Below are 14,379 nucleotides of genomic sequence, written 5' to 3'. Positions count from 1 at the left end.
GAGAGGGGTCGAGTTAGAGTTCTATCAACTTTTTGGCTTCTGGGGCTAAATGATCAGTCGCAGCAACTTCCTCAATGTGTTCTTTGTATTTCTCAAACTGTCTTTTCTCCCACTTTGTCTTCATTTCGCTCACCTTCGTGGAACCTCCTGGCCTGCGTGCCTGCTCTTCTCCATCTTTTCTTTTTCTCTCTCAGCCTCTTAGTTCTCCTCTCTCCCTTCTGCCTCGTGCAGACGCCCCCTGTGGCTCACCGTCCACCTGAGAGAAGCCTCATACATCTCCTGACAAAGTGACTAATCCTTCCCATTTCACAGCTCCATCCCACTGCTCACTGGGAATGTTCAAAACTGTGTGTATGTGCGTGCGAGTGTGTCTGATAGGTGACAGGAGGGAGTATGTCACACAGGTTCAAGGTGGGTTTTTTTTTGTTGTTGTAACAAGCAGCTCAGACAGCCACAGGGGTCTACAGAGCTCTGACTGATTAGAGAAACAACTCCATTACAGACATCTCATCAGAGTGATATCACCTCCCAACTTCTTGTTGACAGCTTCGTCACCACCTACGTCCACCTACGCACAAACACACACACAAAAAGGCTTGTTTTTAAGTCTTTTCGGCTTTTAGACTAAGCCCGGAAAACAATTTGATCCTTTCAGGTTTCAAATTTGCATCTTATTTCCTCACAAACTCAGCAGCAGTATTCGGCCTCAGCTGGTTGATATGAACCCCTCAAATAATAATCATAATCATAAATCACCGAACGGCTTCCTTCCCGTGTGTCTGCCGGTCTGAATGATTATGGGAACCACAGCAAGAGAGAGTATCAGCCTACGCCAAACTCGTGTTCACAAGGTGATTGTTTCGAGGGAATATCTCAGTCTGAAAAAAGTTTCATTAGTTCTTTATAATGCTTTTTTAGCCACTTAAGGAAAAATGAGTGTGCGCTTGATTTGTTGAAATTTTAAGTATGAGATGACACTGTTCATTGTTTACATTTTCATCATATTACATTTTTTAAGGAGGTGTGTAATGGTCAAAACCTAATGACTTATTGGATTGTTTTATCTTCATATTGCTACAATGTCTGTGTGCAATGTCTCTAAAACTTTCTTTGCATCATCTCTGCGCCCACTGACCTGCTGGAAATGACACGTGTGAGGTTGTTATTAACATGCAGTGTTGTGTCACAACAAAATTTCATTTTCATAAGCGGAAGCACGACTTGACGTGCACACAAATCAGCTCGGAACCAGCTCAGCTTCTTTACCAGCACCGCCATGACTAAAGCAAACATCATCCATTAACTGTTCTCTGGTGACTCCACCACCCTGCAGCTTGCCTGTCTGTCTCCGGAATCACTACATCAGCTGTGGGATGTAATTGCAGCAGGCACTAACAAAACAGCCTTGGAGGGGTCCGTCATGTCTTTGGCCAAGGGCCTTATGGTCTGAGGAGGGGTCCGGACGATGCAGACCACCAAGCTTATACTATCTCCACTTCTTCCATCTGTGAAGTAATTAGGGTGGTGGTCCGTGCGTGTGTGTGTGTGTGTCTGTGGGCTCCAGCTGTCAGGAGGCCTCTGTCTCCTGGTCTTGACATGTCTCCGATACGCCCCGCTGTGAGTCCCTCTGTGACACACACACACTCCACAGACCCGGCCAGAGCCCAAGGCGAGCTGCCCGTCATCTCACACACAAGCATTCCCTCTCTCTCTCTCTCTCTCTCTCTCTCTGTCATGCACACACACGCTGATTTTTCAGTGATATGGTCCTTCTGGCACTGTGGTAGTACTTCTCTCCCTCATTCACATATTGTGTGTGTGTGTGTGTGTGTGTGTGTGTGTGTGTGTGTGTGTGTGTGTGTGTGTGTGTGTGTGTGTGTGTGTGTGTGTGCGTGAGACAATAAACACGTCAGTGGCTGCGGGCCACGGCAAGTCATCCGTGCTTCCCCTTATCGTTTTAATCACCTCGTTAGGCGCAGCTAGTCCCCACACTTACTGGCCGCTGCTCCTCCTCTGGAACCATGCCCTCCTGGCCTGACGCTGGTGGTGCCACCGGGCACAGGGAGGCATGATGGGAGAAGAGAAGAGATCAAGTTTGCTTGATTTGAAGTTTTCCTAAATCTAAATGTCAATATAATAAGGAAAAGAAAAAGTTATGTTTATGTTTGTGTCAATTCTACTCCAAAAACATTATATATGACATAATCCTGGGATATATATGTGACAAGCGGGACAATATGTTGGCATTTATCCCCACTTATATTCTTCACCAGCCATTCTTCCGCTGGACTCAGCTGTTACATCCATCTTTATTGTGTGTCTGGATATCAGGTTTGTTTCTCCGAGGCCCTTAAACTACACTTCCACTTCTCTTTTTTTACAGGGACAGGAAAGAGCTGCAGAACTTGGATAAAAGTCAGCGATGTGTAGGCTATACTGTAAGTCGCATATCTGAGAAAATAGGAAAAATGTTCTCCCTGATGCTTCTTTGCTATTCTTTAATATCAAAGTCCTTTAATAAGCAAGTGTCATCAATCAGGGCCTTCTTGGTAACACCTCTGGGCACTTATTTGGGCAGTCATTGAGTAGCATAGAGCAAATTAAAGCATATTTTCCCCTGCTGTAGATTAGCAGCCAGGATTCTTTGAGGTGCTGTTTTTCTCTTTTATAGTTTCGCTGTTTATTTACCAAATCAAATGAGGATGTCAACAAATGGATATGAATTGTTTTAAACATAAAAAAGATTCAATGAGTGTTAAACACTGTGAGGAAAAAAAATGAAAGGAAGAAGTTTGACTGACAACAGTTGCTTTGATTCTTGTTCTTGTTTTATAACCTAATCCTAATACATCCTCGGACTGGCATGCAGCTTCTCCACCCTTTTCTCTCTCCACACCAACTAGTTTTGACAATAAAACAAATATTTATTTATTTATTTATTTTAATAATCATTAGTACAACAGACCACTGATAAACGCAGGGTGAAACACACTCAGGTGTGTCAGCCAGGGAAATCTAAGTCTCAACCTGTCAACAGCACCAAATTAAAACCATATAAAAAAACAGAGGAGCTGCTTTATTATTTCACCTCTTTACAAAAAATGGTTTCTAATTTTCATAAATCCAAGAAAATAACCAAAAATAAGCAACATTTCTAAAGCATTCTAGAAAATATTTCTTTACAGGCTTGTATCGCATTTAAGTTGACCCCCCCCCCCCCCTTCATTTGCATTTAAAATACATATATACATTTATTTATAATCATTAATATTCACTACAAATGTGAGCACGTGCAAAAACTCACAACATGGACAAGTATTCCTTTTTTTCCACGCTTTATCATGCACACATCTCTGCTTTCCCTTTGCCCACTGCTCCCACGGGAGTGAGACCGCTTGAGAGGGGGCTGAGGGGAGTGAGGAAAGAGGGAGGAGGTGCGTGTGTGTGTGTGTGTGTGTGTGTGTGTGTGTGTGTGTGTGTGTGTGTGTGTGTGTGTGTGTGTGTGAGGAGGAGGAGCGAGAGAAGGAGAGAGAGGGGTGAGAGAGGAGGGAGGGAGGGAGGGAGGGAGGGGCGGCGTTAGACAATACCATTCCTCAAATATATTCCATCCCCTCCGTCCATGAAGTGAGCCTTTATTAGTCCAGATCGCTTGGATCTTATCTCGCATATGACACTCGGCGCAAGAAGGAAGAGAGAGGGGGGATTATCCGCGAACCGCCTTCCGATCCGCTGATTCCTGACAAGGGAGAGCCTCGCTTATCTGTCCCTCTTTTTATCCCCATCTTCCAACAGGCTCACGGACGAGTAGCCCTGGCTGCACTTTCACCGCTATCAGCCCATCTCCTCTATTGTCTCTCCATCGCTGGGATCACACAGGGGGGCTGACTGATCCACGCTTATCATCACCATCACCACCACTGTCATCATCATCATCATTATTATTATTTCTTTTTCTCCAACTCGTCCGACCTAATCATCTCAAGACTTTTGATGGGCTGTTTTTTTATCAGCAGAAACATTTCCACGCTTGACGTTTGACCCCGCGTGATCCCATGTTGCAAGTTCGCGGCTGAGAAAAGTCAAAAACTATTTAAAAAAAAAACCGAAAGAAAGAAAGAAAGAAAAGAAAATAATTTTTCTCCTTTCTTTCTTTTCTTTGAATGTTCGTCTCATTAACATCTGATGTTGTTGTTGTCTTTTTTTTTGTTGGTTCTTTTGGCCGGTGGAATATGAGTTAATTTGGAGTTGAAGCTCCGCTCAAGAGCGCCTTTTAGTTCCCAACAAGAAAAAAACTGAACAAAACCTCCAACCCTTTGTCAAGGTGAGTCTCAGATTTCTGTGGAAAATTAAGCTTTTAAATAAAAACAAATTAAATACGATTTTTTCCGATTTGTTCATTTTTATTATTATTATTTTTAGATTCGTAGATCTATTTTTCTTTATTAACAAAAATCAAGAAAAAAAGCAACTGCTCCAATAATTTGGTGTCCAGCAGATGTCAACATTATTTTACCATCTCCTGCCTTCATGCTGTCAAGTCGCTCCGGCCTCAGCCAAGCAGATGTGTTCATCACACTGTGACAGATGGCCAATTCTGATTATGTTAATTCGCAAAAAAGTTTTTTTTTCTTTAATTTAAAAACAAATAGTATTTTTAAAGAGTTTCGTCGTTTAAAAAACAATATTTTGCAAACATGACACTTGGAAATTCAAATTTGTTGGGCTGTTTTTAAGGCCTGAAGCTTTCGTGAATTAACCGCGAATTTTGAACCATTCATTATTTATGGAGTTTAATTTTATTATGCAATAGGCACAGGAGGGACTGGAGCACCCGCTGTGGGCTTTCTCATAGTGGTGCCTGAGTGCAGGAAAACAGCAAAAACGATGATTTCAAAAATCAATCCAGTTTTTTATTTCATCCAAACGCATGTGACACAGTAGCTCTCTGACTGTAAAATGTGGAATTTAAAATGACCATTAAAAAAAAAAAAAGCAGCAATGTTTTAATGTTTCAATGACAGATTTTTCCCGTGCACAGGTTCTTGAGAAGGACTGCCAACACCGCAGAATAAAAATGATGCTGAGCCCGGATCAGGCTGAGGCGGACCTCTCCTGGACTCAGTCCGACCCGGAGACGATGCTCAATGGGTTGAAGTCGGCCGGTTGTGCCTCGGACGAGCCGGCGGAGATGGAGGACAGAGCCAAATGCAAAGCCGACCAGCCCCTGAGCAGGGAGGAGAAGAGGAGAAGACGGAGGGCCACGGCCAAGTACCGCTCAGCCCACGCCACCAGGGAGAGGATCCGGGTGGAGGCGTTCAACGTGGCCTTCGCGGAGCTGAGGAAATTACTCCCCACATTACCTCCGGACAAGAAACTCTCCAAGATCGAGATCCTCAGACTGGCTATATGCTACATCTCCTATCTCAATCATGTGCTGGATGTCTAAAAGTGACCCACTCCACCCCCCACTCCGCCCTCTACGCGCACACATATGTGAGAGAAACTGGTTGAGTTGTTGGGAGACTGGACTCGCTCGACGTGCTGGGAGTTAACTGGTTATGGCAAGGTTAGCGGTCAGGGTGGAATGATGCAGGAGATTTTTTTTAGCTTTCAACACCACAAAGCACTACTTTGAATAAAAGGAAGGTCAATTTTTAAGTAATCAGATAATTTTGCAGTGAATTAAAAAAAAAAACAATCGAAACTTCTGCTGCACCTTAAAACTGTTGTTTTAAGGTGGACTTGCTTAATTGATTGATGTAAAAATGTCGATATCGGCTCCACATATATATCGGTCTAACACCTGTGACACAGTGTTGCCTTCATCTCACCGAAACTTCTATTTCATTTAATGATATGTAATAAAAAATTTCCATCCAATTCAAGGCCCAAAATCTGCCCAGCATCATCTCCATCCAAACTAAAGCATCACTTCCCCGGATGCTGACACTCTGCCATACCTCTAATGGTGAGCTGAGCCCTTTAGTGTGAGTCCAGTGTTGATTGATGTAGTGGCAGCGGTGCAAAAAGTTACGGGAGCCTAAACTTTCAGTCCAGATCGCTCACTGCAAGCAGCAAGCGCCGAGTTGTTTTGAGCCGTTGGATGCAATAATGACAATTATTTTTTCCGATATTCAGCAAAAGGGGAGGGGGGGGGGGGTCTGGAAGAGCCCCCGCAGGCATTCATGCTTCCTTTGCAGTGATGCAGTGGAGGACAGAAAAAATAATAATAATTCGCGTGGGCTGCAAAAAATTCAAGAAGATTCTGGTTATTTTAATTTGCTTCACATTTAATCTACATCTAAAAATGATATTAGCCTAATCTCATCTAATATCATGAATAGATTTCTGAATGCTCCCCTCACTGTGTCACTTTGAGGTTGAACAAAATAAACACGGGGTCTTTCCCCCCCCGATCGGAACGAAAGGACGTAAACATAGCTGCTTTAGATCTAGCTTAGATTTTCCATAAAGGAAGAAAAAAAAAAACATTTCAATGCGTAAGTGCCACTTATGACATATAAAATTGTGACCTTAATCATGCTTTTTTGTTTCTCCTAAAGTGTATGGAATTATTTATTTAATTGTGTTAATATTTAAGGCTAATTTATTTATGTTAATATCATAAGCTGCCGTCTTTTTTGTATAAATGTATAATGGTTTGTTGCTTCTATATTTTAGGCTGTGAATTTGAACTTGGAAAGTGGTGGTGTTCTTCAAAAATGGCACTTTCTGTTAATCCATTGTATAATTTATTCGTTTGATGTATGTTCGATGCTTTTTTCTGTTGTTGTTGTTGTTGTTGTTGTTTTTTGTTTGTTATTATTTTTCATGTCCGCTGTCTATCGATGGCAACGATAAGCACTTCAAGATGGGGTCTAGTGGCCCCATGAATTTGTTTCCCATTTTTTGAGAGGTTTCTCTGTGAATTAGAATTGGGCTGCTAAAGAAAAAAAACTAAGTAAAAAAAACATTTGCTTCATCGACACTGATTGTCAAATAATTCAAACCACCAAGGGGATACGATTCAGAGCTCAACCTCTTTGTCTTATTTATTTATTTATTTGCTATAACCAAAAAATTATTATTTTGAAAAAAATATTATCTTCAGTGCGCTGATTTGACTATTATTTTATTTTCTGATTAATTGGGTTATTTATTTGTCTCTGCTTTGTATTAGGAAAAGTCAATAAGTAATTTTATAGTGAAAGGGAAAAAAACATATCCTCTATCCAAAGATTTTTTGTCTCTTCAGGGTTGTGTAGGCTACTTGTTGCTTTATGCAGATCTTTTGTAGTAGAGGTATTGTGTGACAGCTGGTTTCTAATGGACAAACTTTTCATATTTTTCGGTGTTATTTTTAATTAAAAAGGTAATACTTGAAAAGAAAAAGCACGTTTTGTATTTTATTTTACTCAAAAAAAAAAGTTTTGAGGTTTTGGAATGTAACAGAGAACTAGGACATAGCCACCGTTAGAATATTCAGCTTATCCTAATGAAGAAAAGCCTACTGGCCTGATGACGTCAGGCTCACGTAACGCGCACGCGCGTACACGCACGATCGGAGTGACATAAGTGTACATGCAAATCATTCAGCATGCATGTAGTGCAAGCTCTCAGATGCTTTCTGGGCGTCTGAGAGCACACACACACACACACACACACACACACACACACACACACACACTAGCCTACTCACATAAAAATGTGCATAATGTACAAACACACACACAAAATGAAAGGTGAAACAAGTGCAAATCCAGTTTAGCATACAGATGAAAACTCAGCCTACTGTACACACATGCACATGGCTGTGTGTGTTTGCACATGTGCATGATAAAATAAGCGCACATTCATAGAAGGAAACTCAGTCAGCTGCACACGCACACACTTGCTCTCTCTCTCTCTCTCTCTCTCTCTCTCTCTCACACACACACACACACACACACACACACACACACACACACACACACACAGACCCAATGGTCAGCAGCTAAAGGCAGTGGTAGCCTACATGTGTGCTCCTGGCTGAAAGGCTCTCTCCCTCCCCAGAGAGGGGGCAGGTGTTACTCCAGACGAGCCAAGACAACCAAATTACTGGCCGTCTGGCACCTCCCGTGGGAAACCCGGCGAGAGAGGAGGGATGGGAGAGATGGAAATTTATGAGTGAGAGAGCAAGTGCTGAGATGTAATATTGCCAAATGGTATGAGCAAAAAAGAGATCCAAATATTTATATTCATTTGCGATATAAATATAGACGCCTATCCCCATCGATTGTGCTATAAAAGGCTTGTAGCTGAGTCGAGTTACAGAAACAGAGATGTGCAAATGCTTTTATCTAAGCCACATTAGATTATCATGAGAGAACCTTTTTTAAGCATGCACAGCCCCAGAGGGAATTGAACCTTTAACCCTGGATATGCCAGAATTCCAAATCAGCAACAGAATAAATAAAAATCTATCTATCTATCTATCTATCTATCTATCTATCTATCTATCTATCTATCTATCTATCTACCTACCTACCTACCTACCTACCTACGGTGGCAGGTGCAGTCACATTTCTCCTTTAAAGTTTTTTTTTTGTAGACACTGAAGGTAGCAGGACATTTTGTTTCCTTTTCAGCTCAAGGGTCTCCTGGGTCTTGTTTTTCTATTTGGTATTTCTCAGTCAGTCATCTTCCAGACATTCTTGCTTTAACTTCAACTGCAGACTGGGAAAGTTTGCTGGCCGACATTGCTAACTCACTAATCAGACTGACACGTCAGTCATTAAATTCAGCATACAGTATATACCTTCTGAAATATAAAAGAAAAACTCATTCATGTCTCATATTCTGAAAAAGACAAAAGTAGTTGATGATTTCAGCTTAAACTGTGGGTAAGGAGTCCTTGGGGGCTGCGCAGAGCTTTGCATACTCATGTCTAAATCTCACTAGAAGCAAAAGTGGCAAAAATACATGGAACAACACAGGTCACTCTTGTTCATGTTTGTGCATTTTTTGGTCCTTCTGTTTAGGCCCTGCCTCTGAGAATATAAAGTCAGTAAAATTAATAAAACCCTCCACTGCTGCCTTTGCTTTGTACTTCTACACTTCTGGTCACTTTGTTTGGTAGACCTTTCTAGTACTGGATTGGACCCTTGACTTCAGAACTGTCTTAATTCTTTATGCTAGTAAGATTCCTCAGAGATTTGATCCAAATTCACGTGATAGCATCATGAAGTTGCTGCAGATTTCCCATCCAGCTACATGACACAGACAACAGACATTACTCAGGTAGCTTTTCTGTTTGCGGTCAAATACTATCCACTCTCAGTTTGTCTCAACATTTACATGAAATCTTGAGAGTTTGAAAAAGCCACCAGCATGGACTTTCGGCATTTTGTCTGGCTGTCAGGCCTCTAACTAAAGGTTTAGGTTCAATCTCAGTACTTTCTGGAATCTGTAGTAGAAGGATCTTTCTTCACAACCCACACCTTAAGGCTGACAACACATTCTGGGTATCAATAAACAGAACTCCATAATAAGCTTTCGCCATTATGTAAGTAATGCTATCAAGTTGGTCTAAGAAGAAACACACAGGAATGATACATGGCCTGTTTCTTTTTACAGCGCTATTCTACTTTACTGAAGCGCTCTATACAAAATGACACATTCACCCATTCACACAAATGTACATACAAGCACCTATTCACACGTTTCATAATCTGACAAACACATTGGAGCAACTTGGGGTTCAGTATCTTACCCAAGGATACTTTGGCATGCAGACTGGAGCAGCCAGGAGTTGACCACCAACCTCCCAATCAGTGGATGACCTACTCTACCTGGTCGAACAGGTCATCCATCGGGAGTATGAATGTGTGTGAGTGTTAGATAGAAAGTACTTAACCATAGAAAATAACTGCTTGTATGAATTTACAGTTAATCTGAGATACAACAATCACATTGAGTTCAGGAGGGCTCACAGTGGTATGGCTGTAAGCTGGAACTGAAGGAAGATGTGATGAGACAGTGGGATAAGCAAAAGACTTTTACCTTGGATAGCAGGTTTAAGTCTTTTACAGTTTTTCTCAGTCGCTTTGGTGCGTTCCTCAGAACACCATTAACATTTGCACAGCAGTTAGTGCATTTCCCAAAACAATTAGTGCAAACTGCAAAACCTAGTGGATAGCCTGCTAAAGCACGTCACATGCACAGAATTGATTATCCATACCTCAAAAGCAAGTATCCATGTCAATGAAACTGTCAGTGCCATCAAAATGAAAAGTCTTGACACCATCTTTATGAACAAGATAGTCAAATGGCATTGTCATGTTTCCACTATGACAGTTTATAATTCCAGTGTTTCCCATTGCAAAAACAATTGGTGACACCTGAAAATGCTGACGACAGCACTATGGCCTACCTGTACAGCCATCTGAAATGTGCAGTAAAGTCACTGTAGATGTTATGGGAGTCTTGGGAGTAACTGAGACACTGAATACGTACGTCTCACATTTCCATTGTGTAGAAGTGTTTGTAATCCTACAGAATTGTGCAAAAGAAAAATATGCTACAGTCACTTGTTCACTGTAGAATACATGTAAACATAAAATCACCAATTTGGTAGAGCCTCCTCATGAGTGACAGCTGTAATTCACCTGAGATCAATTGTTCAATTTCGGAGACATTTCCAGGAACAATGATACAGAAAGGTATAGGATTTGCTTGACAGATGGCCAATATTTGGCATGTGATAACTAGTTCAACAATTTTGTGTGTGATGACTTAAGCAATGGATGTATGACTATTCGTTTTATTGGGAATGACTGTTCAGCATCCATAGGTATGATTACTTTTGACTGACATGACATAAGCAAATGGAAATGTCAGAAAGCAGCAGGGAAATGTATGGAAGCAACTGATTCATGTCCAAAATCATTTGCAGTTTGTTCAGAGAGAGGAGAAATTGCTACTATGATGTGCACAAATGACTGAGTGTTGTGGAGGTTGAACTAATAGTTATGAGAATTTCAATTCTGATCTGAGAAACGCACCAAAGCGACTGAGAAAAACTGTAAGTAGCTAAAGGCAACAATGAGTTAATATCTCTAGAAGGAACCGTTTCTTATTTTTCAAGCAACTTTAATTTGATCTAAATCTAATGTTAGGCTAGCATAAACAAAGACGCTGCACCTTTTATGCACTAAGTGTACATACGATCCACTTGGCGGGTTTATTTACCATTGTACCAAGTTTGATAGCAACAGGCACTGCTGCTGTGTGTGTGGGAGTGTGTTAACATATAGCCTAAACTTGTGCTCAGCTCAGCCTCTGACCAAAAACACCAGAAAATCTGATTCTTTACTCCACGTCCCTGTTGACTCGTTCCCGCTCTCTGCTCCCTGTACACCCTGGGATATGTGTGTAAACTTTTTTGCTAAGGCTCTTGCTAAACATTTTTAATGAGTTCATGCCTAAACTTGCTTCCCATTTTACCTGAAGTCACAACAACTGTTAAAACACGTCACTGAGGACAAGAACACCACACCTGTCACATGTTGAAAGGACGCGGTCTGCTACACTCAGCTCTTATTACTGTCGACATTTCATTTTGATTTCCACGAGATTATTTGTTTTACATTATCCAAATCTGACTGGCCCAGTATTTCAGAGTCTATCAACGCTTTCATTTTAAAAAAAAAGGAAAGAAAGAAAGAAAAGAACACCAATATGTTGCATCAACAGATTGTCCTCTTCAGAAACACAAAACAAGCTCTGTGATTCTGGCATGGCGTGGAGACAGACTTCTGCTCAAGCTTATTGAATGGAGGAGTCCATCTGTACATTGCCACGAAGCACTACAAGGCCATTTGTGCTCTTCATCCCAAAAGCTTCCATAGCATCAGTCCTCTTCAATTTATTCTTTACAAACCCCCAGAAGGGGCAGGGGAGAGAAAAGTGACAGGCGAAGCCCAAACTGCTGAGGGCACTGAACAGCCTGGCTGACAGTGTGGCCGGTGCTTGTGTGTGTGTGTGTGTGTGTGTGTGTGTGTGTGTGTGTGTGTGTGTGTGTGTGTGTGTGTGTGTGTGTGAGAGAGAGAGAGAGAGAGAGAGAGAGAGAGAGAGTGAGTGAGAGAAAGTGCCACGTTTCACCACATCCCCCCACTCTCTTTGCACCGTGTGGCTTATGTAACGGCGGAGTGACCATATGTCAGGAGGTGTGTGCAGACGGCAGGGGATTATACAGGGGCCATTAGCAGCATTTGGACATCCTTCTCCTCATCATCATTCAGGTATAGAGCTACTCAAATCCAGGAGAAGCACACACACACACATTTAATTCTGAGAGCTCACTAGCTCTGTGTAAATTGGACAGGGAGAAAGAGTATGACAACAAACAGCCATATGTTCACAGTACAAGGAACAACATTTGGGGCTTTTTGTGCTGCCTCATTTTTTCTCCCTCGCTTTTATTCTCCACGTCACCGGGTATTATGGAAGTGTTCATGTTCAAGGCGAGAACTCCCCACTGCAACTCCTTCCCCACCCACACCCGCCCCTTCCCCACCTTTCCTTCTTGCTTGCCTCTATCATTGCAGTGTGCTTTTGGGAGAGTGCGTGGAGTGTGCACATCCCTGCCTGTGTGTGTATGTGTGTGTGCAGTATGAAGGGTGCTCGTGCTGCAGAAGTACAAAGCCTGGTCCATGTGTTGAAATGCAGCCCCCGGGATGGACCGTATTATCCCTGCCTACTTCACCAGCAGGGTCCCGGGGCTCGAGCTGGCTCGTGGTCCTTTGTCTCCAAACAGATGGAAATGGGCAAAGGAGAGGAGAAGTGGAGAATCGGAGAGGAGGAGGAGGAGGAGGGAAGGAATAGAATGGATGGAAGAAGGCAAAGGGGAGGGAGAAAGAGTCAGTCTGTTCTCATTAAGTGCTGTATTGAAGAAGACGTCCCCCCACAATGCGTCAGCAACCGTGGATGTTCCCCCTCTCATTCAGGCTCACGCTCGGACCATCTGTACCACAGGGTCTGTCATAAGGTGTGCGTGCATGCATTAGGCCCCGGCATACGGCCCAGTCTGGCGAGTTAAAATGGTGATATTCATTGGGTTTCTATTTGGTTAAGATCGTTTAAATCCAATTGTTGGACCTTTGTTGCGGACGCCTCATTGGATGTGAGTCACTGTGAGTGAGGAGGGGAGTTTATTCAACATCCTGCTGTCCCTTTTTTAAGTCTCAGAGGGCACAGGGACAGAGCCAAGATGTAGATTTCTAATTAGCAAATCCTAAAGACATTAAGGAAGAATGATCTCTACTTTAATCCTGTTATTATATTTTAGTGTGAAATACATTTTTGCTCCTTGTGGCCCTGTTTTGAACTCAAGCCCTCAGGTTGTTGCAGAACTGGGTAGCTAATATTAGTTACTAATTTCTAGTTACTCTGCCACACCACTGTTCGGTGTATAAAAATATGATCCCAGACTCCACAGTGAAAATAAAATTAATCTAAAAAAAGGTTTTGTTCGCTGTTGTACTTCATGGCTCTCCTTCAGGGAACAGAAGTTATAGACACAACTGTTCATTTTGCAGCGCAAAAACACAAAAGATATTAGATTTGGCATTATGAAACACACAGAAATATATTAAATATTCACGTGAGACATAGAACCTGGTCATGTTTTTTCATTTGTGTTTGATTTTTTTTTTTAACTGATGTTCAAGGGCAATTTTGGCATTCAGTGTTGCTCTTCTCCTTGAATTATTTGCAAGGCCGCTCAACGTGCTGGGAGGCAAAAACTGGCAACGAATCTCTATGAATTAGGTACATTTAGAAAGGTAGGGCCTTTTGGACAACATCATTTCAGTTGATATTGCTGTGATGGATATTAAACTTACACTTGTTTAAAAAAAAAAAAAAAGAACTTTATTCCTGCAACCTAACTTTTAGGTTTTAGGTTTTTAGTGCCCTGTAGCTGCTCATTTTGTCTGTTGGTAATCCAGCTTTTTGTCTTTTTGGATTTTGTCTTAATTAACTTTATTTGTGTCATTTTATATCAGATTTAATGATTTTGTCTTGTTTGATTCTCACTACATTATATAAAATTGTATGTTATTAGTATTAAAGTTTATTAAACCATTACTATATAAAAAATATTAAACCATAGATAATATGAATATATATAACATTGCTCATTTGTTTTTGATGTTAACAATCAGTACTTGATCTTATTTTAGAATCTGATACAGCTGATCATATAATAATTTTAAGCATTGGGCTGAAAGCAACACATTTAAATTGTTATTTGTTTATCTTTATCGTAGAGAATTCTTGACAACCTCTAAAATAACAAAGTGACTTCATTTAAGGGCTCATGTGGACTTTCCAGTAAAT

General features: G+C 41.5%; 1 protein-coding gene across 2 annotated transcripts; it reads left to right on the top strand.

Moving 5' to 3' along the window:
- The first annotated feature begins 3,610 nt into the window (after positions 1-3,610).
- LOC146642431 (helix-loop-helix protein 2-like) lies at positions 3,611-7,392 on the top strand. Of its 2 annotated transcripts, none has more exons than XM_085399374.1 (2): positions 3,611-4,321; positions 5,022-7,392. In XM_085399374.1, exon 2 carries the CDS (start codon positions 5,075-5,077, stop codon positions 5,444-5,446), a length of 372 nt encoding a protein of 123 aa, XP_085255500.1. In that variant the 5' UTR covers positions 3,611-4,321; positions 5,022-5,074; the 3' UTR covers positions 5,447-7,392. The 2 variants fall into 2 exon arrangements, with proteins under 2 accessions (XP_085255500.1, XP_085255499.1); XM_085399373.1 differs by having other exon boundaries at positions 3,612-4,321; positions 5,039-7,392.
- The last annotated feature ends 6,987 nt before the right edge of the window (positions 7,393-14,379 follow it).

This window comes from Rhamphochromis longiceps, linkage group LG23, assembly GCF_057381845.1.
Source record: "Rhamphochromis longiceps isolate RC_006_pf linkage group LG23, R_longiceps_female_GT1.1, whole genome shotgun sequence".
Lineage (NCBI taxonomy): Eukaryota > Metazoa > Chordata > Actinopteri > Cichliformes > Cichlidae > Rhamphochromis > Rhamphochromis longiceps.
Note: the sequence above shows the minus strand (reverse complement) of the source record. Positions and strands in the feature narration are given on the sequence as shown.

Coding starts and splice junctions, on each gene's coding strand:
- LOC146642431 (XM_085399374.1), top strand. CDS start 5,075: ATGATGCTGAGCCCGGATCAGGCTGAGGCGGACCTCTCCTGGACTCAG.